This window comes from Hylobates moloch, unplaced genomic scaffold (assembly GCF_009828535.3).
Source record: "Hylobates moloch isolate HMO894 unplaced genomic scaffold, HMol_V3 SCAFFOLD_4, whole genome shotgun sequence".
Lineage (NCBI taxonomy): Eukaryota > Metazoa > Chordata > Mammalia > Primates > Hylobatidae > Hylobates > Hylobates moloch.
Genome location: NW_026652279.1, coordinates 64,286,763 through 64,312,717, shown reverse-complemented (window position 1 = coordinate 64,312,717; position 25,955 = coordinate 64,286,763). Strand labels below are relative to the sequence as shown.

Sequence of the window (25,955 nt, the reverse complement as noted above, 5' to 3'; positions counted from 1 at the left end):
ATTAGATTAAAAAGTTTAGAAATTTTAAGTCATATTGTAGTATATTATCTTTACAATTTTGAAGACAGCAGATAGTGAATATTTTGAATGTCTGCTTTGCTGTTATTCTATAATATTCTCATGTAATTTTGACTAATAAGTGTACATTAACTATGTGTACAAGCAATGATACATTCATATTTGCACCTCTGCTTTGTCTGCAGTATTGTTCCAGTGAATTAGCACACACAGAATACTTAGTATTAAGTAATTAACAATAGAATTGAGAAGAGATGCCTCTTTATATGAAATGAGAAATAACAGGTATTAAGATGAGGATGCATATGATAATTGCAATGGTAGGCTACAGAGGAAGAGATAAATGTGGTAATTATTACCAAGAATGTCTCATGTCACACACACACACAAACACACACACACACACACGTATTTGTATAATGAAAAGATGTACCAAAGTTTCAGCATAAGAATCAGAGAGACCTGGCTTTGAGAGCCTGGCTTGCTTACATATCAGCTCTGCCTGAGCTTTCATCTCCCTTTTTGTAAAATGAGGACATTAATACTCACATCATTGGGTTTTTGTAAGACTTAAATAGAATAAATATATAAAACATCAATTTGTACTGGATGAAAATTGTGATTATTATATTGATTGCCAGCATGATTAATAACTTTCTATAAAAATGTATGCTTTCCTTGCTTAGTAAAAATTGTACAGTTATAATTCAATAATTTCTATGTTATTTCCCTGTCCTATTCAACTACAGAAATGAAACAAAATATATGACAGTGGGACATTCAAAATTTTCAGATTGAAAAATAGATTGTAAATTTGTTGCTAAGGCAGCAGAAGATAGGATTGTCAAACTTTACTGAGGTGTCAGAGCATGTGATACTTTGAGCAGTGATGAGTGAGTTTGGTCAAAATGTTCAAATCACACATACAATTCATTCAATTGAATACGATTCAATTCTAGGTTGAAAGATGAATGTCTTACTTATTTTTTACAGAAAATGAGGTGACCACATAAAACATTTTAATGAAATAAAAGTTGTGTAATACATTTTTATTTCTAAGTTTTGAATAAATCAATATTAGTTTCACCTCTTACAAAAAAGAAATATGGTTAAGATAATATAAAACAGTTAGTTAAAACCATATATGCCAATTAAATCTTACTAAAGACTGTTTTGTTATAGTAGTTATTTATAATCTGAATATCCTTATTATATTAGTTTGTTCTTACACTGTTACTAATATAAAGAACTGCCAGAGAATGGGTAATTTATAAAGAAAAAATGTTTAATTGACTCACAGTCTGCATGGCTGGAGAGGTCTCAGAAAACTTACAATCATGGGGGAAGGCAAAGGAGAGGCAAGTACCTTCTTCACAAGGTGGCAGGAAAAATGAGAGTGAAGTGAAGAGGGAAGAGCCCCTTATGCAACCTTCAGATCTCATGAGAACTCACTCACCATCACAAGAACAGCATGAGGGAAACTGCCTCCATGATCCTATCACCCCCCACCAGGCCCCTCCCTTGACATGTGGGGATAATGGGGATTACAGTTTGAGATGAGATTTGGGTGAGGACATGGAGCCAAACCGTATCACTCACCAATTATTCTTTAAAAGTGTGATTCACTCCATCACTTCCCTAGATTGCAAAATAAGCACAGTGTTCCAAATATAATGGGTAACTAATGATGAGAACTCAGATTATGGGTTAGAATGGACCTCTGTCTAACTTTTGGCTTTTTCCATATGGCCTTGAGCAAATGTTCCAGTTACTCAGTGCTGCATAAAAAAACACCCCCAAATTTAATTACTTAAGACAACACTGATCATCTATTTTGCTCACAAATCTGTAATGTGAGCCAGGATTGGCAAGGGCAGCTCATCTCTGCCCCATGCAGCATCAGCTGGATTGGCAGGAGTGGGGACTGGAGGATCCACCTTCTAGATGGGTTCCTCAATTGTCTGGCAAATTGGTGCTGGTTGTCAACCAAGAGCTCAGCCAGAGCTATGAGCAAAGAACCTAAATTCTTCTCCACGTGGCCATCTCCATGGCTGCTTGGTCTTCCTCCTGCCACATGGGTAGTTTCTAAAAGTAAGCATCCTGAAGAATCAGACAAAGGCTCTATTACCTTTTATGACTTAGCCTAGGAAATCATATAAAGTCACTTCTACTATAGTCACAAGCACATGGATTTCAAGAGAAGAGAACAGAGGCCTAACAGTTTTGTGCAATGAGTGTCTATAAGAAATTGTCAAAAGAACATATGTTTTGAAATATATTGTTGGGGCATTGTTTTGGAAAACAATCTGCCACAGTACATTATTTAATATTACTTAGCTTCAGGTTCCTCATCTTAATAATAAAATGGTAGACACCCTTCTGATCATTTTACACATATGACATTTATTAAACCCTCACAACCACTCCTGAGTTAAGTGCTATCTTTTATTCCCATTGTCTTAGTCAGTTTGGGCTTCTGTAACAAAATACCATAGACTGTGTGGCTTAAACAGTAGAGACGTATTTCTCACAGTTCATAAGGCTGAAAGTCCACGATCAAGGCACCAGCAGATCTGGTGTATGGTGAGTACCCTCTTCTCTATTTGCAGATGGCTATCGGGTGGGCGCCGTGGCTCATGCCTGTAATCTCAGCACTTTGGGAGGCTGAGGCGGGCAGATCACGAGGTCAGGAGATCGAGACCATCCTGGCTAACACGGTGAAACCCCGTCTCTACAAAAAAAATACAAAACAAAAAATTAGCCAGGCATGGTGGCGGGCGCCTATGGTCCCAGCTACTCGGGAGGCTGAGGCAGGAGAATGGCGTGAAACTGGGAGGCGGAGCTTGCAGTGAGCTGAGATCCTGCCACTGCACTCTAGCCTGGACGACAGAGCGAGACTCCGTCTCAAAAAAAAACAGAAAAGAAAAAAAGCAGATAGCTATCTTCTGCTGTCCTCACATGTAAGAGAGCAGAGACATCTGGTTTCTTCATTCCCTTATAAGGGCACTAATCCCATTTAAACCTCCATCCTCATGACCTAATCACTTCCCAAAGTCCCCATCTTCAAATATGATTGCACTGGGGGTTTTAGGCTTCAACCTACAAATTTTGGGGGGACATAAACACACTCAGTCAATAACACCTATTCTACAGAAGAGAAAACTGATGCACATAAAAATAAGTCACCTTAAATGACAGAGCGAGTAAACTAAAGAAACAGAACTCAAACGCATGTGATCTAGTTTCAAAGGCCACATTCTTTATTTGCTTTGTAGTTAATTTTTGTAAGAATAACCAAAATGTTATATGTAAAGTGAGTAGCAAAATGCCTGGCTCATTCTGAACGTTCAATAATTATAAATGGTTTTGTTGTGGCTATTATTACTAATATATCTCATAGTAAGTTACTGGATGTATTCTTTTTGAAGACGTTTTTCTTTATTCATAAAAACAAATTCAGTCTGACTTAAAGGGTATGCAATAAAGGAATATTGAAAGAAAAGGTGACAAACTGTCATAACTAGATGGTCTACACAAAATAGTGAAACAATAATACGAATCTCTGACTAGGGGATAAAAATACTGAATAGTATTTCATTTCAAGATACTTGGGAATCTGATTATAGATTCACTGAGCAAATTTTTTAAAACCACATATAAAGAAAGTAATATTAATGTGGGATTAAGTATGGTTGACTAAAACATATCTGGGAATATAAAATTAAGTAAAAATCACGTTAGAAGATAAATGTTGGAACATTTAAAGGGTGAACAATATAAAAACAACATAGTGGCTTCTCTGTTGTATGAGTATTATTACCAGATTATATTCAAAATGGTAATAAAAATTTAGCCTAATCCTAAAAACTGTTGATGTAAGTCTTTTGGTCTGCATACCTTATCTTAACTTCCAGAACAGAAATGCTTACCTTATTCTCACACTAGAAACAGCTTTAGAATTTTAACTTTGCTTGTCACTGGCCTAAGACTACTAAACTATTTCTGACTCTTTTCCAAATAATGCCGTAATCTTGACAATTGTCCATCTCTTAAGTGTATGTGCTTTTTTTTTAAATCATCTTTAACATATAAATTATAAATCTATGAATGAGAAAAGATGATAAAAGATAAATTGAAGTATAATACATTCACTTTATGCTTATTAATGGCAACTTACCTGAGTTTACCAGTATGGAAATGTATATTCAATTCAGGATATTCAGGAATGTGGTGATAGTTTTCCTGTGTGTTTGTGTGTATATAAAGCCCCTGTTTCTAAGTTCATGTGTCAAAATAGCCACATCAAGAAACAAACTAACTGAAAACAACAGTATATGATTTCTATGTTGATGTCCTCTTCTTTACATAACGAGAAGTTTAAAAACCTGACTGCTTGTCTGATACCTAGGTGCTGGTCTTGGTCTAGTTCTTAAGTCTTTGGCATGTTAAGTAGAATAAAATCCACACGTGTGCATTTGAGAGTAAACCCAAGAGTTCATAAACAAGTTTATGGATTGCTTTTCTAAGCTTCTGTCTCTCTCCATGTTCTCCGGGTACTTTCTGGTTTCCTGTGGTTTCTCTTTAATATCCCTTGGCAAGAAGGCTGAGGCTTTATATCCTCCACTCTGCTGTGCCCGTCTGCAACTACATTCACTTCCAGGGCCATGTGAGAGGAGGACAGAGAGAAAAAGAAACACAACGGAGGTTGAACCAACCCTCTTGGAACCACAGCTTCAGTGAATAAACAAGAAAGTTTACTTTCTTAAGAATTTTGGCTCCTGTGTTTCCCATTTCTGGCCACCACTACCACCATCACTATGTGATTGCTTGAGGACTGGGCAAGAGTTAAGCAAGAAAAGAAAAAATGGGTGGGGAATTGCCACATTCTCTCTGAGCATTAGGAATCCTGATTCCCACTTCTAAAGCTAAAATGAGCAGGCTTATCCTGGAGCTGTCTATGGCCTGGTGTCCACTTCCAAGTTTCCAGTTCATTCAGGCCAGGAGACAGTTGAGTGGGAATTAGCAAGATGAGAACAATGGTAAATTTATTATCAGCCCAGCAATACTTCACATTTTGGTCTTCTCCAATGTGCCTACTTCTACTTCGAGTCCTCAAATTGCTGCTTTGTGTATTCTGTCTAGATTTTATAGTTAAGTGGGAGAAAAAGGATGCCATGTGTTTACTCTATCCTTTCTAGAACAAGAGCATTTTACTCTGATTCTTTGGGATAAAATTGATGTAACCTGCAGTTTATTTATGTAGGTCTAATGGTTTTTCTATTTGTTTATTCAGTGGGAAGTTCATTAAAGCATTTATCTGATGACAGTAAGAAATTGGAATTACTACCAGTACTCCTTTATATACATTATCTAATCATAATCTCATGTGTTCTTTGTGTGTGTGTGTGTGTGTGTGTGTGAGAGAGAGAGAGAGAAGGAGTCTCACTTTGTTGCCCAGTCTGGAGTGTAGTGGTGCAATCTCAGCTCGCAGCAACCTCCGCCTCCCAGGTTCAAGTGATTCTCATGCCTCAGCCCCCCAAGGAGCTGGAATTGCAGGTGCCTGCCACCATGCCTGGCTAATTTTTGTATTTTTAGTAGAGACAGGGTTTCACCATGTTGGCCATGCTGGTCTCAAACTCCACACCACAAGTGATTTACCCACCTTAGCCTCCTAAAGTGATAGGGATTACAGTCTTGAACCACCTCACCCGGCCTCAAGTATTCTTTATAGTAGCCATCCTCTGAAGAAAGTTGGATTAAATATTTTGAAGCACTATTGCTATATGCCCAACAGAAAAGCATGGAGTGCCACTGCACTCCAGCCTGGGCAACAAGAGCGAAACTTTGTCTCAAAAAAAAAAAAGAAAAGAAAAGAAAAGAAAATTAGTGATATTTCAATCACTGTATTCATATTTAGTTTGCCTTTAATATATCTCTTTCTCTAAAAATTTATTTTGACTTTTGCCATATATATGACATTTTCATTGTTATTTTAAGCAATCACATAAAGTTTCTCAAATTATAAGCATATTTTGAAATAAAAATTTCAAAACATATTTCAGAAATGAGGATATGTTTGTAATTTGATTATTCTTAACTGAATATACAAGCTTATTATTTATAGACTTGGATTTGGTGAATTTGAGAATTTCATTGGATGCTATGAGGTTATTTGGAAGAAACAACATATGTGTGTTTATTCACCCTTAAGTTTTGCAGTTTTCTTATGTTTAAATTCCTTTATCTTCCCTGCTTTTGCCAATAACTCGACAATAATATTTATTGTACAGCAGCATCTAGGAAAACATAAATGATACTGTTTTGGCCAGTTTCTTAAAGTTCCTTCAAGAATCCTATTATTTTGAGAAATGACACATATCATATATTTTACTGATAAGTCATGCAGGTTTATCTAAAATTACAGGCCATTGAACACCATGAGGGAAAAGCAGTCAATTATATTAATATCAGTTCCTGACACACAAGACTCAATTCAATATTTCCTCAAACAATGAGAACCACACAGCATGATATGCTAGCTAGGATTTCTCATGTTATTTTTTTTTGTCTTCCAGTTCTCTGATAATAAGGATAAGCCTAAAAACACTGCTAACAATATATAGTCTAACCACTCAATTGTGAAAGTATGAGTAGAACAGATTATTCATTTCTTATTTTTTGTTTTATTAGAGACATACTTTGTGTGTGTGTGTGTATGTGACTGAAAGTCACAGTCTTCAGCTGTGTTTCAATCAATACTTCAATGTTCTGATTTCAATTTTCTGTGGATAATGAAATTTCAAACATCTATAAGGGAAATTGTTTTATGAGATAATTAGTGTAGCCAGGTGTGGTGGCAGGCATCTGTAATTCCAGCTACTCAGGAGGCTGAGGCAGGAGAACTGCTTGAACCCGGGAGGCGGAGTTTGCAGTGAGCTGAGATTGTGCCACTGCACTCCAGTCTGGGCAACAAGAGCAAAACTTCATCTCAAAAAAGAAAAGAAAAAGAAAAAAAAGAAAATTAGTGATATTTCAATCACTGTATCCATATTTAGTTTGCCTTTAATATATATCTTCTCTAAAAATTGACTTTTGCCATATGTGTGACATTTTCATTGTTATTTTAAGCAATCACATAAAGTTTCTGAAATTATAAACATATTTTGAAATAAAAATGTCAAAACATATTTCAGAAATAAGTATATGTTTGTAATTTGATTATTCTTAACTGAATATACTTCCTTCAATTATATGATCTGAAATTTAGGAAGGTAAAAGCTTTTTGTTAAACACAGTTTACTGAACATACTAGTTTACCTCTATTCCTTTTTGACAATTCACTAACAGGAATAAGGGTATATAGAATGTTTACTCTAACAAGAACAAAGCAAAAGAGAAAGGGAAAATAAACTACATCAGGTGAGAAAAGTCAATGTCTGTATTAGGTCATTTCTTTATTGCTATAAGGAAGTACCTGAGATGGGTAATTTACAAAGAAAAGAGGTTTAATTGGCTCATGATTCTTCTGGCAGTACAAGCATGGCTCCAGCATCTGCTTCTGGTGAGGGGCTCAGGAAGCTTCTAATTATGGTAGAAGGAGAAGGGGAGGCTATACATCACATTGTGTGAGCAGGAGCAAGGGGTGGGGAAGTTGTTTTCCTAGACTTTTAAAAAACCTTATCTCACATCAACTAACTGAGCAAGAACTCACTTATAAACAGGGGATGCTTCTAAACCATTCATGAGGAATCCACCTCCATGATCCCTTCATCTCCCACCAGGCCCCACCTCCAGCACTGAGAATCACATTTCAACATGAGATTTCAAGAAGACAAATATCCAAACCACATCAATGTCAACAAATTTCAGAAAATGAAAATCAAGTGGAGGATCAGTAACTCATGTGGCAGTGGAAATTAGTATGACTACTGCAGGGGGATAGGCCCCTTTCATCTCATGCATTTCTTTTGGGCATATAGCAAGGAGTGGAACTGTTATATCAAATGGTAGGCCTATGTTCATCTATAGTAAGTACTGCCAAACAGTTCTTTAAAGTGGTAGCACCAACTTAAACTCCTGCAGTGATATTTTAGAGTTCGTATTGCTCCGTATTCTCAGAAACATTTGGTATTGTGTGTTTATTTCATCTTAAGTATTCTGGTGGAGGTGGTAGTATTACATTGCACTTTAAAATAAGTTATGTAAATATGTCTTTGAGAAACTAGATATAGTAGATAGGAAAAGGACATTATAGAAGACAGTGAAATATGAAGACAGAAAAATAGGAATTTAGGATGACTCAAGCAGTCTGATTTTAACTTTTGGTCAAGATGGAGTAAGTTCTACTATCTGAGATAAGAAAACTCATTTAAAATATGTGGGAAAAAACATATTTAAGACATGAGACATCAGATAACCAAGAGATAGTAATTAAAAGAGGAAAGCCCTACAATTTCCCCAACTTACTATTTAGGGTAAATTTTTAGGCCCTGGCACAGGGAGAAAGGACCCTGATAAAACCTTATAAACTCCTTAATGGACTATTAATTGAGAAGACAGATCTGAGGGTTCAGGGAAATCAAGGTAGTAAAATTTCACAACATCAGTATGACAGAGAAAAGGGCTTTCCAAAAGACAACTCCAGAGAGGTGCAGAGGTTCTCTGTGAGTGCTCACCTAAATTTTACTAATAAAAAAAAATTCAACAAAGAAGATAAAACAGATTGTAAAAAGTATGTCACTTTTCTAAAAGAACATAGGAAAAGAGGAAAATAACAAAGACATGGGACAAATGCAAAGCAAATAGCAAGGTAGAATTGAACCTAAGAATATCAGTAATAACGTTAAATATAAATGATCTAAATACCCAAATTAAATGCCATAGATTGTCAAATAGTATTTTTTACAAGACCCAGGTATGTGCTGCTTCCAAGAAACAGACTTTAAATATAAAAATGGAAATATCCTAAAATGAAGAGGTATAAGAAAACTTCTGGGATTGACAGACATATTCACTATCTTGATTGTGCAAAGTTTTCACAGTTGTGTAGATTTATCACAATACCCAATCGTATGCTTTATTTGAAGTTTTGTATATGCCAATTATACTTCAGTAAAGCTGTGAGAAAATAATATGGTCCATGTAGGGAGTGGCACGAAGTATAAAATTTCTCTAGCAGTGGAAGGTGAGTTTGGAAAAATAGATGTGAGTCCATCTCTGAAGGAACTTAAATGCTAATCTCAGTTTGGATTTTATTTTAGAAACCAAGTATTGGCATATTTTTTTCTGTGAAAAGCCATAGACTATATACTTTAGACTTTGAAGTCAGAGTCAAAAATCTAGAATATCATATACTTATATAATCATTTAAAAATATAAAGCCTGGGTGCAGATGCTCATGCCTGTAGTCTCAGCACTTTGGCAGGCTGAGGCAAGGCAGATCACTGAAGCACAGAAGAGTGGGACCAGCTTGAACAATATGGCAAAACCCCCTCTCTACAAAAAATACAAAAAGTAGCTGGGCATGGTGGTGCATGCCTGTAGTCCCAGCTACTTGGGAGGCTGATGTGGGAGGACCACCTGAGCTTGGGAGGTGGAGGCTGCAGTAAGCTGTGATCGTGCCACTGCACTCTAGCCAGGATGAAAGAGTGAGACCCTATCTTGAAAAAAAAAATGTAAAACCATTCTTAGCTCTCAGTCTGTGTATTAGTCAATTTTCATACTGCTATAAAGAACTGCCTGAGACAAGGTAATTTATAAAAAATAGAGGTTTAATTGACTCACAATTCAGTATGGCTGGGGAAGCCTTAGGAAACTTATAGTTATGGCAGAAGGCGAAAGGGAAGCAAGGCACCTTTTTCACAAGACAGGAGGAAAGAGAAGTGCCTAGCGAAGTAGGAAGAGCCCCTTATAAAACCATCAGATCTTGTGAGAAGTCACTCACTATCATGAGAATAGCATGAGGGAAACCACCCCCATGATTCAATTACCTCCACCTGGTCTCTCCCTTGACACATAAGGATTATAGGGATTATAATTCAAGGTGAGACTTGGTTGGGGATAAAAAGCCTAACCCTATCATTCTGTCCCTGGCCCCACCCAAATATCATATCCCTTTCACATTATGATACCTTCCCAACTGTCCCCCAAAGTCTTAATTCATTCCAGCATTAACCCAAAATTCCATGTCCAAAGTCTCATCTGAGAAAAGGCAAGTCCCTTCAACCTATGAGCCTGTAAAATCAAAAGCAAGTGAATTAGCTTCTAGATACAGTAGGGGTACAGGCATTGGGCAAATACACCCATTCTGAATGGGAGAAATTGACCAGAACAAAAGGGCTCCAGGCCTCATGTAAGTCTAAAATCTAGTGTGGCAGTCAAATCTTCAATCTGCAGAATGATCTCCTTTGACTCCTTGTCTCACTTTTAGGTCATCCTGATGCAAGAGGTGGGCTCCCACAGTCTTGGACAGCTCTACCTCTGTGGCTTTGCAGGGTACAGCCCCACTCCTGGATGCCTCTATAGGCCGGCATTGAGTATCTCTGGCTTTTCCAGGCACATGGTGCAGGCTCTCGGTGGTCTACCATTCTGGGGTTTAGTGGATGGTGGCCCTCTTCTCACGGCGCCACTAGGCAGTACCCAAGTGGGGACTCTGTGTGGGGGCTCAAACCCTACATTTTGACCCTCTTCATTGCCCTAGTAGAGGTTCTCCATGAGGGCTTCACCCCTGCAGCAGACTTCTGCCATATAATAAAATATTATACTAAATGTTAATCCAGGCATTTCCATACATCCTCTGAAATCTAGGTAGAAGCTCCCAAGGCTCAATTCTTGTCTTCTGTGCACCTGAAGGCCCAACAGCACATGGAAGCCGCCAACACTTGGGGATTGCAACCTCTGAAGCAGTGGCCCAAGCTGTACCTTGGCCCCTTTTAGCCACGGCTGAAGCTGGAGTGACTGGGGTGCAGGGTGCCATGTTCCAAGGCTGCACAGAGCAGCTGGGCCCTGGGCCCAGCCCATGAAACCTTTTTTCCCTCCTAGGCCTCCAGATTTGTGATGGGAAATGCTGCCGTGAAAATCTCTGAAATGTCCCGGAAATATTTTCTCCATTGTCTTGGCAATTAACATTCAGCTCCCTGTTAGTTATGCAAATTCCTGCAGGCAGCTTTAATTTCTCCCCAGAAAATGGGTTTTTATTTTATTTTTTTTTATTTTTTATTTTTGAGACGGAATCTCACTCTGTCGCCCAGGCTGGAGTGCAGTGGCGTGATCTCAGCTCACTGCAAGCTCCGCCTCCCAGGTTCATGCCATTCTCCTGCCTCAGCCTCCAGAGTAGCTGGGACTACAGGCGCCCGCCACCACGCCTGGCTAATTTTTTGTATTTTTAGTAGAGACGGGGTTTCACCGTGGTCTCGATCTCCTGACCTCGTGATCCACCCACCTCGGCCTCCCAAAGTGGGATTACAGGCGTGAGCCACCGTGCCCAGCCAGGGTTTTTATTTTCTATTGTATCATCAGGTTGCAAATTTTCCAAAATTTTATGCTCTACTTCCCTTTTAAACATAAGTTCTAATTTCAAACCATCTCTTTGTGAATGTATAAAACTGAATGCTTTTAAGAGCACCCAAGTAACATCTTGAATGCTTTGCTGCTTAGAAATTTCTTCTGCTAGGTACCCTAAATCATCTCTCATGAGTTCAAAGTTCCACAGATCTCTAGGACAGGAACAAAATGCCACCAGTCTCTTTGCTAAAGCATAACAAGAGTCACCTTTATTCCAGTGCACAACAAGCTCCTTATCTCCATCTGAGCCCACCTCAGCCTTGACTGATATCACTATCAGCATTTTGGTCTGAGTCATTCAACAGGCCTCTAGGAAGTTCCAAACTTTCCCACATCTTCCTGTCTTCTTCTGAGCCTCCAAACTGTTCCAACTTTTGCCTGTTACTCATTTCCAAAGACGCTTCCACACTTTTGGTATCTTTATAGCAGTACCCCACTCTCTTTGGTACCAATTTACTGTATTATTCCATTTTCATACTACTATAAAGAACTGCCCAAGATTGAGTAATTTATAAAGGAAAGAGGTTTAATTGACCACCAGTGTAACATGTCTGGAGAAGCCTCAGGAAATTTACAATCATGGCAGAAGGCAAAGGGGAAGCAACGGAACTTCTTCACAAGGCAAGAGGAAGGAGAATTGCCTAGAGAAGCGGGAAGAGCCCCTTATGAAACCATCTGATCTTGTGAGAACTCACTCAATATCACAAGGACAGCATGGAGGAAACCACCCCCATGATTCAATTATATCCACCTGGTCTCTCCCTTGACACAGGGGGATTATGAGGATTATAATTCAAGATGAGATTTGGATGGGGATGCAAAGCCTAACCAAATCAGTCTGTACGATTCTGTGCAGTGGTCTGGTTTTGCAAAAAGGCTAAACTCTTACTATAGACAATAGAGAATAGCATGGCCATATCTACTATTTAGAAATGTAACTTGCAGAAACTGTGGAGTGGATATGAACAGGGAGAAAGCAGAGACAGGCAGACCTGAGATGAATGTACTATTCCAAAAGATGTAGTGATTTAAATAATAAATCTTTATTATTATTGGGGAAAACTTAAAAGTAGAAATTAAAAAGGTAATGCAGGCCAGGTGCGGTGACTCATGCCTGTAATCCCAGCACTTTGGGAGGCCGAGGCAGGCGGATCATAAAGTCAGGAGATGGAGACCATCTCGCCAACATGGTGAAACCTCGACTCTACTAAAAATACAAAAATTAGATGGGCATGGTGGTGCATGCCTGTGAACCCAACTCAGGAGGCTGACACAGGAGAATCGCTTGAACCAGGTAGTTGGAGGTTGTGGTGAGCCGAGATCCTGCCACTGCACTCCAGCCTGGTGACAGAGCAAGACTCTGTCTCAAAAAAAAAAAAAAAAAAAAAGGAATGCATGGTCTATACCCAAATAGATTTTTCTAAAGGAAAAAATAATAGAAACCACTTTGTTAGATAACCTATAACTTTCCAACATGATTCTGTAGAATATAGACATATGTTGGAAAACATTCTTATCTTCACTCGCTTGTTTCTTGAAAGCAAGAAGTTTATACATCCTATAATATAAACAGAAAAATAAGGAAGTAGTAGAGAAGGAAAGAATATATAAGAAAGAAATTTAAAAGTTCTCAAGACATAAGTACTGATATCCCATTTATAACCCAATTCTAACAAAACCTAAGACCACTAATTGAATAGATACACAGAATACTTGTGCAATTATCTCATGTTCGGTAGTAGCATTCACCATTTATTTACCTTCATTCCATTTTTACAGTGTTTATAAAAACTAAAGCCTGGGTGCAGTGGATCATGCCTGTAATCCCAGCACTTTGGGAGGCCGAGGCGGGTGGATCACTTGAGGTCAGGAGTTCGAGACCAGCCTGCCAACATGGTGAAACCCCATCTCTACTGAAATACAAAAATTAGGTGGACGTGGTGGTGGGTGCCTGTAATTCCAGCTAGTCAGAAGGCTGAGGCAGGAGAATTGCTTGATCTGGGAGCAGAGGTTGCAGTGAGCCGAGATCGCACCACTGCACTCCGGCCTGGACAACAGAGCCAGACCCCTTCTCAAAACAAACAACAAAACAAACAAACAAACAAACAAAAAACCCTAAAACCTAAATATGCCTGAAATATGGTAGAAATTGTGCATACTATAATATTGAGGCCCATCTCTGGCCTGTGGCAGTTACATAAAGCTGAGATAACACTTGACACAATAGTTGTAATCTAATATGATATGGTCTGAGAGTTATATGCTGTATACTATTAATGTGTGTTATATAAGAGAATGTGAGTGCCTCAATAATAATTTTCTAACAACAGAATTCTTTATTTTTAAATGAAATGTTATACTAAATGTTAATATCAAAATAGAAAAATATTGAAATAACCCAAATATATTTTATGAGTTCAAAATTTTTAGGATTTCAAAGGCAAGTTGATGTACAAAAACATTTGAAATCAGGGATAGTTGAAAGTTGCAGCTCCTATATCTAATTTATATATGTATTTTTTGCATTAGGAGTAATATCCAAGTTCACATTAATAATAATTTCAAATGGAAAGTTGTTAATAGCTAGGTCATCTTGCAATATTAGAGTAATCATTTTTCAGACACAGTTAAATCACTTTCAAGATATTTACTGTCTGTTTTCATCCCTTACCTATAATACATTAAGTAGAAAACATATAAATCTATAGAAAGATGAATTGTGCCATTATCAGACCATGCACTAAGTAGATAGGCATAATCATCTACAGGAATTTAATTAGCAGAGTACTCACACACTGTCCAGTTCAATTAAACAAGTATGTATTCAGCACCTACATTATGACAAGCAGTAAGCAGCAGACAAACCTGCTCTTGTCGTGCTTACGGCCATTAAACAGGTAATTACCAAGGGCTAACTAATGCGGAAAAGGCCCAGGTCCTTTGAGAAACTAAATTTGGCCTAAGAAGTCAGAATGGCCCTCTTAAAGAAGTGCAAACTGAAAGATAAGTAAATCACAGAGTCATCGGGGTTATGAGGAATTGGCAACATACGTGGGTCATGGGGTAGAGATACAATGAAGAGACTTTTCAACAGAGAAAAAGTCTTAAAGCAGGAGAAAGAGCATGGTAAAACCATAGAAATTAAAGGAGATCTTTGGCAATTCATTCCTTTATTTGCCAAATATACCTCATTTGAGGGTCTAATAATGAATAGCTCTGTTCTAGACCCTGGAAATGCATTTTAGAAAACAAAACAAAGAAAAATATCTCCCTTATTGGAGCATACATTTTACTATGGAATGATTTAAAAATTAAATGCATCATGTATCAGATATGAAGTTCTTTGGAGAGAGGAGCATAATATGAAATATTGCAGCAGGGTGTAGCAGGAAGCAGGGAAGGCTTCATTAATTTGGTGACATTTGAACAAAGACCTGATATAAAGAAAGGGTTAAAGCATGCAGATAGCTGAGTTAAGAGCAAGTATTAAAAAAAGCCCTGTTGTGGGAACAAGCTTTGGGTGTCCAAGATTCTGGAAAAGGCCAGTGTGGCTAGAGCGAAGTATCTGAAGGAACAAAAGGTAGGAAATGAAAAGCAGAGTCACAGGGGGTGGGGAGCAAAACTATGCAGTGCTTGGGAGGCAGTTATCAAGGCAACAACTTTTACTCTCCGAGGAAGAGAAAGCCAATGGAAGGCTCTAAGTCCAGTCATAATACAATCTTATACATGTTTTAGGGAGATCATCAGCTACTGGGTTGACCCTAAACTGTAGAAGGGCAAAGCCTTAACGGAGAAGGGGCAGGAAGGGAGTATTTTCATCTGATGTGGTTGGAGAGGCAGGCAGGGCCAAATCATGGGCAACATTGTAATCCAAGTTAAATATTTTAAACTTTAACATTAATATGGTGGGAAATTATAAACATTTTTTAAATAGAAGGATGTAATGAATAGATTTCTGTGTTAAAATTGTGCTATCCAGTATGGTATTCACTAGCCACGTGAGGTTATTGGGCATTTGAAATGCAGTTAGTTTAAATTGAAATCTGCTAAAGTATATACAGGATTTCAAATACTTCGAGAAAAAAAAAATTTTTTAATCCAAGGAATGTGAAATATTTCAATGGTTGATTTAATGTTGAAATGATAATATTTTGGATATATTGGGTTAAATAGAATATATTATTAAAATATAATTTCACCTGTTTCTTTTTAGTATTTTAATGTGGCTACTACAAAATTTAAAATTATTTATATGTGTCTCACTTTATATTGCTGTTAGACACAGTGTATTTAGAAGATCACTCTGTCTGAAGAATGGATTAAAGTGGGCAAGAATAGTTGCTGAGAGGCTAGTTATTAGACTGTTCTCAAGAACAGTTCGAATATCACTAGCCTATTCTAAATATCTTAGGAGGTGTTCTAAGCATTCTGAAAAGATTCTAAGAAGTGGAAAATTTAACAGAAAATGCGTCAGATAAGAAATTATTTAAATTCTTGTTTTAGCTACCAAAGAAAATAAATAAAAGGTAACAATGTCTTGCTGCACAAAATTAAGTTATAAGCACGCTACTTTATACTCTGAACAATGTTTTTGGCTGAAATTTGCATGGCTGATTAAAAGAAGAAAACAATATGCTTATAATTCTTCTTTATGTGTCTTATAGGTTCTCTATGTGTACATGTAATAAATATCTTTTATATTGTGGTTCTATGGCATACATATTCCTAATTAATTTTAAACAGTCTTATTCTACAGAATAACATAAAAAGCCTTTTAAATAATATTTAAAATGTTTTAAATATTACTTTATCTTAAAATAATATTTTAAATACCATTGCAATATTTAAAATGTAAACTCCCCACTTAGATTTATATATTCTCTATAAATTGACTAGTATGTTAGAAATTTAAATATTGTTACAGATTAAAGGTATTATTTAAGTTTCTGGTCCAACTTTTTAATTTTTGGCTAATTATTTTTTTTCGTTTTTTTGGTTTTTTTTGTTTTGTTTGTTTGTTTGTTTGTTTTGAGATGGAGTCTCGCTCTGTCGCCCAGGCTGGAGTGCAGTGGCGCGATATCAGCTCACTGCAAGCTCTGCCTTCCGGGTTCTTGCCATTCTCCTGCCTCAGCCTCCCGAGTAGCTGGGACTACAGGCGCCCGCCACCACGCCCAGCTGATTTTTCGTATTTTTAGTAGAGGGGGGTTTCACCGTGTTAGCTAGGATGGTCTCGATCTCCTGACCTTGTGATCAGCCCACCTTGACCTCCCAAAGTGCTGGGATTACAGGCGTGAGCCACCGCGCCCGGCAATTTTGGGCTAATTATTAACAGACCTATCCTGTCGAATATATTCAGTTATTTTAAACTGCATATTTTAGTAGAAAACAATTATTTTATTGGCAAACTGTATAAGGTAGATTTATTGAATATTTTATGATACATTGTCATAACTGCTGTCATAAGATCACATTTAGTAATTAAATATTTTTAAACAATACTTTATGAAAATGTTAGCAATGTTTCTCATATATTATTTATGTATTCTGAATTTTCAAAATTTTAGAACAATATTTTAATGATAACCTTTTTTGATTGACTATATACTATTTATTTATTAACAAGTTATTGAAGAGACTATTGTTGTATATATGTGTACCACCACTCCTCGTTGATGTTGATATTGAATAACCAACGTCTTGATAGTAATTTTACTGTGTGGAATTGATAATTTTGCTTCTTTTGAATTACTAGATCATTTATAAAAATATTATTATAAAAGCAAACATAAACTATCAAAAAATAGAGTTACAGCATATACAAAAGAAAATTTAGCCACTAAGAAAGGTGTCAAAGACATACTTTCACCAAATTAGAATTTTCTTCTTGACTACTCAGAAGAACTGAAGGGAAAATAGAATGTAAATACATTTTGAACAGAGTGATTTAATGTTATTTAATGCCATCTCTGAGAATGACACAAAATCATTTTCCTTACTGCCAGTCATGGGCATCCCCGTTCTTAGATAAGCACTGATATTTTGTGTGCGTGTGCCTGTGTGAGTGTGTGTGTGTATGTGTGTATGCTTGAGGTGTGATTTTAAAAATTAGCAGCCTCAGCTAAAATATGATTGCGTTGTGGTTTTATTAACTCTCAATAACTAATTTCATTTGTTAATCTTAATATATATGTCTTCTCTATGTATATGTAATACTGTACTCTGAGATCCAATGTGTGTATAAAGTATGTTGTACATGTACAAATAAAAGAATCCTAGCAATAATAACTAAAGAAATGTTTATTTCTCTTTTTACAGCTTGCAGACCAGGATTCTATAAAGCTTTTGCTGGGAACACAAAATGTTCTAAATGCCCTCCACACAGTTTAACATACATGGAAGCAACTAATGTCTGTCAGTGTGAAAAGGGTTATTTCCGAGCTGAAAAAGACCCACCTTCTATGGCATGTACCAGTAAGTCTGTACATTTTGAATTTGGAAATTCTGTTTCCAACCCTTTTGGTCTTTTCATTCTAAATTTAAAAAATAAGTAAATGTACAAAATCTTGCATTATCAATGCTATTTGTCTGTGTTAACAGTCAAGGAAAAAGCTTCTCTCTCTTCTCAGCATAGCTGCTTTTCAACTCTTTGTAAAGAATGTGTTTACTCCTCAAAATTCGTTTTGATTCATGAGGTACAAATGCCAGCACTGGTTTGAGGCCTTACAAGTTTTCCGTATCCATAATTTGTCCTTAGGAAATTATAGCAGTTGAAGGCTGCATGAGAAGTTATGAACAAAACTTCTGTTCTTTGCTTCAGCCCTTCACCAGTTTAAAGCACATCAATTTAGGACCATATAGTTAACGTGTGAGGGAGATTCCAGAGGAAACTTTAAAAGTCATAGTGTTATTGTTATGTAGAAAAGTTCAAGTTTCCTTGACATTTATCTTTAAAGGCAGGTACTTTTGAGTTTTTCCACATTTCACCTCTTACTTTCTCTCCAATATTTTTGGTTAGAAGCAATGGAATGTTAAACCTAAATGTGAAGGTCATTTTAATGCATACACCAAGAATTTTAAATGAATTGTATTCTTCTATTATTAAAATATTGTAAAATATCAGTGCATTTAAAAAATAAAAGTGAATATATTAATACATTGCTAAGTTATGCAAAAGTAAAATATCACCCCTTAGATTTTTTTAAAGTCTTGTTTAATATGTTAACATAAAAACAAAAAACACAATATATAAATTTAGAAAAAGGTAGAGGAGACTTTTTTTTTTTTTTTTGAGACAGAGTTTTGCTCTTGTAGTCCAGGCTGGGGTGCAGTGGCATGATCCTGGCTCGCTGCAGACTCCACCTCCCGGGTTCAAGCGATTCTCCTGCCTCAGCTTCCTGAGTAGCTGGGACTACAGGCATACACTCCCACGCCTGGCTAATTTTCATATTTTTAGTAGAGATGGGGTTTCACCATGTTGGCCAGGCTGGTCTCGAACTCCTGACCTCAGGCGATCCACCTGCCTTGGCCTCCCAAAGTGCTGGGATTACAGGCATGAGCCACCGCCCCTGGCCAAAACTATTTTTTATGAAGAGTTACAGCTTGCAAGGTGGCCATCCTACAGGCTGGGAAATATAGCCTCTGACCAAGCGAGACATGCACTTTGAGGGTGGTAAGAATGACAGGGAAACATGCACATGCACAATTGAGCTTCATGCTTCAGCATGGGACCCACGTACAAAAAATGGCCATGTTAGCACAACCCAAGGTGGAGTTTTCAGCCCTCTGATGTCAAAAGGTGAAGCAGAGGACATAGAAACCCTTACTGAGCATACTCTGGACTGGCCAGAACTACTCCGTGGTTGGTGGTCTCTTATCAGGAAGGAATGCTGGTTAGTTGTTATGTCTAAACCACAGAAAGGGAGGGGCAGCATCAGATAGTTGATATCGGCGGTGGAGTGGGTCTTTAAAAAGGGCTAGCTTCTGTTTAACCCTTAAGGAAGAAAGCTTAATGGTAATGAAGGAGGGAGGTGTGTCCAGCCTCTCATCTCATCATAGTCGGGATCTCAATTTTGAGGTTTCTCTGGGGTAAGCTTGGCCATGAGGGGGTCTGTTCAGTAGGTTGTGGAATTCGGATTTTATTTAATTTTTATAACAATAGTTTTTGGGGAACAGGTGGTGTTTGGTTGCATGGGGGAAGTTCTTTAGTGGTGATTTCTGAGATTTTGGTGCACCCATCACTTGAGCAGTGTACACTGTACTCAGAAATCAATGTGTAGTCTTTTATCACTCACTACCCTCCCATCCTTCCCCACTGAGTTCCCAAATTCCATTATATCATTCTTATGTTGTTGCTCCTCATACCTTAGCCACCAGTTATGTGAGAACATATGATGTTTGGTTTTCCATTCCTGAATTACTTCACTTAGGATAATGATCTCCAACTCCAGGTTGCTGCAAATACCATTATTTTGTTCCTTTTTATTGCTGAGTAGCATTCTATGCTGTGTGTGTGTATGTGTATGTATATATATATATAATGTAAATGTGATATAAATGTTTATATATATATATATATGTCACATTTTCTTTATCCACTTATTAGCTGATGGGCATTTGGACTGGTTCCATATATTTTTGCAATTGCAAATTGTGCTCCTATAAACGTGCATGTGCAGGTGTCAAATAATGACATCTTTTCCTCTGGGTAGATAGATACCTAGTAGGGGGGATTGCTGGATCAAATGTTAGTTCTCCTTTTAGTTCTTTAAGGAATTTCCATACTGTTATCCGTGGTAGTTGTACTAGTTTACATTCCCACCAGCAGTGTAAGTGTTTGCTTTTCACCACATCCACATCAACGTTTATGATTGTTTGATTTCTTAATTATGGCCATTCTTGCAGGAGTAAGGTGGTATTGCATTGTGGTTTTGATTTGCATTTCCTTGATAATTAGTGATGTTGAGCATTTTCTCATATGTCTGTTGGCAGTTTGTATATCTTCTTTTGAGGATTGTCTATCCATGTCCTTTGCCAACTTTTTGATGGGATTATTTGTTTGTTTTTTTTTTCTTGCTGATTTGTTTGAGTTCCTTGCAGATTGAGTTCCTTTGTTGGATGCATAGTTTGCAAATATTTCCTCCCGCTCTGTGGGTTGTCCATTAACTCTGCTGATTATTTCTTTTGCTGTGTGAAAGCTTTTTAGTTTAATTAGGTCCTATCTATTTGTCTTTGGTTTTCATTGCATTTGCTTTTGGGTTCTTGGTCATGAACTCTTTGCATAAGCCAATGTCGAGAAGAGTTTTTCTGATGTTCTCTTCTAGAATTTTTATGGTTCCAGAACTTAGATTTAAGTCTTTGATCTATATTGATTTGATTTTTGTATAAGGTGAGAGATGAGGATCCAGTCTCATTCTTCTACATGTGGCTTGCGAATTGTCCCAGCACCATTTGTTGAATAGGGTGTCCTTTCTCCACTTTATGTTTTTGTTTGCTTTTATTTTTATTTATCAGTTACATAAGTCAGATATTAAGGTGAACATTTGCCCTTCCTGGTGATGAATTGGTACCAAAATTTTGCTTATTTTATTTACTTCCATAGAAGCAAAACTAGACTTACGTAATGTCACATATTTCTTAGAGGCATTTCTTAGAGATGTCCCAATTTTTTAAACTTAACTAATGCAGTTCATAGATTTGTCTGTATTAGTATAGACTTCCTTATAAAATATTTTTATGGAACACATTTAATAAAAATGTAATACATTCATTGTTGCTATTCATTAGTAGATGTAATTTTGGCTTTCTGATTGTAAATGCTAAGTGACTGCTTTCTTCGGAAAATTACAGCCCAGAAAATTACCACTTAGGTTTTTTTTTTTCCTGTGAACATATTTTAAATTTATAAATAGCAAAATAAAACTTCTGAATATAATTTCTCACTTATGGAAAAAAGTTTTTAGCAGACAAATATTCCTATTACTATACATGCAATCTTTCTTGCATGGTTACTGAATAGTATTATATATATTATGGACAACATACTAGAGCTTAGGTAGTTTCTGATATTTCAAATAGTTACAGTCCTGTCAGGCATGTATCCCTCAAAACCTATGTAGGAAACTGAATGGAGCTTTCTAAGTGTTAGAGGAAAATATCTTTTTATTTTCTTAGGAAGCTATAAATAGAAAATTGGTAAATTGAGGAAATAAGTTGCCATCAATGTAACCCTTTAGTAAAGTAGTATAGTCAATAATTGAGAAGGCTTAGTTAGAGTTATTCAGTGTGACAAACTAGTCAAAGAAAAATAAATATGGGCTACAACAAGGTCTATGAATGTGATAAGCTTGTCAGTCATTTTTGAATCAGATATGTGTATTTTTCCACCTACCATTTTATGTCACTTGAATTTTCTATCATTTCTAATTTCCTTTTTTAATGCTTAATATTATAAATTATATTTCAGAAATGCTAGCCTACCTTGTTTATACAAAGTAGAAGCAAAAAAAGGTTTAATTCTGTCATGGCTGGGCAGAATTTTAGACAGGGAACTGCATGCCATTGTTGCTATAGGGCAGGAAAAATAATTTTTCTTCTACACTTCATAGTTCTTAGTTGAGACAGACTCCAGTAACAAAAGAGATTAGCAAGAGAAAAGCAAACAGTAATTTACTAACATGTACCTCGTGTATACATTGGACATACCTAGGGAATGAGTAAATCTCAAAGAGGTAGCTTTGAGTTTAGATTTAAATACGATCTTCAGCTGCAGCAAAGAAAGAAGAGTTTTGGGTGGGGGAGCAGTAATGGGGAGGTAAAATCACAGTAAACCAGGATAGGATTTGTTATGTTGATTTAAGTCAGTGCCTTCTTCATGGATAAGAGTTTCTAGTGACTTAAGGATCCTTCTCTTCCTGAGAAGACAGAGAGATACACTTACAAATGGAGATTTCCTTTGTAGATACAAATTTTCCATAGAAAAGGGTGATTTCTACTTTGTTTTCAGAGCTGCTACTGTGTCTGCAGTTTCTCAAATAAAATGACTCAAAATAATCCTTATGCCAAAGAGGCATATTTTTGAGTGGTGTATTCTGGTCTCCTATAGCCATATTTTAGGGTGACATATTCTGGTGTCCTCCAGTCATATTTTGGAGGGCATAATTTGATCTCCTACATTGTTATCAGTGATCCAAAGAGAGACCCCCCAAAGAAAAGTGAAATATAGAGCTTTAGTCAAGTTTTCCTAGTCCAGACCCAGGAAGCTTTCTTCTCAAGGCTTCTCTCTGCTACTTCTTTAAGAGCTTACTTACTTTCTTAGGCAGAGACTCAGCTTAGTGCTGAGTTCACTGTCTTTTAAAGCCAGATTTTCTCAGAGCAAATCTTGGTGATGTAGGAGCAAAGGGAAAGCCACTCTTTCCCCCTTTCCGAATGTTTACCGATATGAACTGACAATAGCCAGATTAATAGGAGAAAAATGCATAGAAATGTATTAATGTGCATAAGCATGGGGGGGCATATAAAACATGAGACTTGTAGAAGGTCCAGATGGTGAGGTTTATATACCCTCTTTGTAGGGGAAAGGAAATGGGGCATGTAGACAATTGGAGGGATAGTAAGTGATTTTTAGGAGAAATGAGTGCACTCAAGGAACAATGGCCTGGGAGAAAGTTCCTCTGAGGTCTGAGGGAGGTGGTGAAGAAGATGAAGGGTAGAACTGTAGTATGAAGAAAAATAGTGTTATTATGCAGATAAAGTATCTCAGGTAATCCCTAGGAGCTGCCCTCAGCAGAAGAGATGAAATGTCTTCCTGGGCTTGGTGATGACTTATAGTCGTTTCTTTTTTCCAGTGGTTAATTTTTGCTGGTTGTTTGACAAGATTCTTAGGGAAGGGCTTTTAAGACAATGCATTTCTTCTGGATGAAGTTCCCTTAAACAAATAAAGAAACTTCAGAAAAATCCCCTATTTGTGCCATGGGAATGAAAGGGGATCAGAGAGACGGGTTGATGGGAAAGGTCAGAGAGACATTTTGGTTTTGAGGTTTATTTCTGAGGCCTTGCAGTTTCCTCTAATTCAAAGAACTCCACATACCAAAGGACCATATTTTAGGGTGTGATTTTCTGAACTCTGAAAGCATTTATTAGATTGTAAGGTTGGGCAAATTATTTAACTTCTCTTAACTCCAGTTGTACCATCTGAATTGATAACAATACATACCTCATACTGCTGTCACAATGATTTAAATGAGTTAATATTTGAAAAGTGCTAGAAACAGTACCTTGCACATAATGGGTGCATAAATGCTTGTTAAATTAAAAAGAAAGCTGTTCTCTTACAATTCATTTTGAAAGAGTGTCTGGTAAGTTAAAATTCAAACTATTAGAAATTTTATGTTGATGCTATTTTGTCAGGTTCACAACTTCCATCATTTGTATTCCTGCAAACTAAAAACAAAAATAATAATAATATACTGAATGCCTAAGACCTTTTCACAAAATATATTAAGTCCTGCACCTCTAAGCCTATCAGCTGACATTGTTAGCAGTGGCAAATCTAACAGGCCTGCAGCGACTTGATTCCCGCCTCCTCATAGGAAAGAATTTGGCTGAGGGGCATAAGTCAGTATGAGACCAAGGCAAGTTTTAGAACAGGAGTGAAACTTTATTAAGATGTTTTAGAACAGGAACAAAAGAAAGTACACTTGGAAGTGGGCCAAGCAGGCACCTTGACAGATCCAGCTGCCTCATTTGGTCCTTTACATGAGGTTATGTACATTGGCATGGTTCCGGGGTTTCTGTTTCTTCTCTCCTGATTCTTCCCTTGGGGCAGGCTGTCTTCATGCATAGTGGCCTGCCGGCACTCTGGAGGGGCCACATGCACAGTGTGTTTACTGAAGTTGTGCACATGTTCACGGGAGTCATTTTTTCTTACTGAGTGTTCCTAGGGGAAGGTCATATACTGGTCAAACTCTGCAATTTTGCCTCTTATGCACCTGCTTGAGCCCATTCGTCCAATTCCTGAGATCTTATTGGTAAGCAGCTGATCACCAGCTTCAGGTGTTTTCTATCTATTGGGAGACTGCTGTTCCCTGGCACCAGCTGCCGCCAATTATTATTTTAGAGCGCTATTTTAACAGCCACCTGACCATCACCTGGTCATTGCCTGACATTCCTGGGGTGGAGGACCCTCTCCTGCCCTGTTCATGTCTGCCTAGCTGCCTACTCTAGCAATATCAGTGAAGTAGTCTGAATCATACCTTGATTAGTATGGAGTGACCGTAGCAGTTATTACAATATATGCAAAAAAAAAGCAAGTACCATAAACTTCAAAACATTATGGCTTCTAAAACTTAAAAGATGAGATTGTTGGGGAAGAAGATCAGAAAAATGACAAGTTAAGAGGTTGTTGAATAGTTATACGTAAGAAGTTCATGGTAAGTCCAGCAAGATATAGAACTTTTGGGGCCAGGAATCGAACAAGCAGTCAATCTTTCCTGTTTTTCATTAACCACAAACAGTAGCAATATTTTAATAGATATACATTCTCTCCATGCTAGATATTGTATTTCCATGAATTTGCCATTATTTATTTCCTTTATTCTTATGATGTATTATCTAAGGGTTGGAATTTAGATCATCAGTCATTCTCGTCACTATCTGCTGTCTTGGTCAATCTTAGCATTTAAAACAGTGCTTTCAGAGAACCTTCTAGGAATTTAAAAGGAAGCATTTTTTGGTTTCAGGGGTAGAGAGAAAAGTAACTAAAAATTTCAAGTGTGTGATGAAACCATTTTGAATGTATGATTAATAAAATGAAGAGCTAAAATTGTGAAAATGAATAACCAAAATATTTGGCCAGTAAATGGCCTAGTAGGTGAAAATTTCATAGATAGGTATAGGAGGTAATCATATAAATGATAAGATTTTAAGGATGCTAAGAAGTCCGGTTCCTTAGTGATTTTCTCAAAACAACAGCAACAAACCTAAAGTTTTTCTAGTACAACACAGCATGAGATTTTACCATTAAGAGTTTTACAAATTTCTTTGGGTTTGTAGAGATGGTGTCTTTTTATTTTATAATCCCAATTTATTCACATAAAGATTATTAGGTGTCTCAAATGGCTACAGTCTAAAGAAAATTATGTCTCACATTCAAAGCTAATCCTTCCAATTGTTGGGGGATGATCTGATCTTTCAATTTTCTGTTGGGCCTGGCTGTTTCTGTTTATCTCCTCTACTGAATTTTTGTTTCTGCTAACTCCTTCCTTAGAACCTATAGTATACATTCAAATTTCTATTATCAGGCCGGGCACGGTGGCTCACACTTGTAATCCCAGCACTTTGGGAGGCCAAGGTGGGCGGATCACGAGGTCAGGAGATCG

General features: G+C 37.1%; 1 protein-coding gene across 3 annotated transcripts in view; it reads left to right on the top strand.

The window, feature by feature from the left end:
* The window catches only part of EPHA6 (EPH receptor A6), a 960,796-nt gene that overhangs the window by 402,584 nt on the left and 532,257 nt on the right, over positions 1–25,955 (top strand). For all 3 annotated transcript variants that reach the window (XM_032150357.2, XM_032150356.2, XM_058437624.1), the window contains one exon: positions 17,896–18,051. In XM_032150357.2, the coding sequence (XP_032006248.1) occupies positions 17,896–18,051 (156 nt within the window). The remainder of the gene's footprint in view (positions 1–17,895; positions 18,052–25,955) is intronic.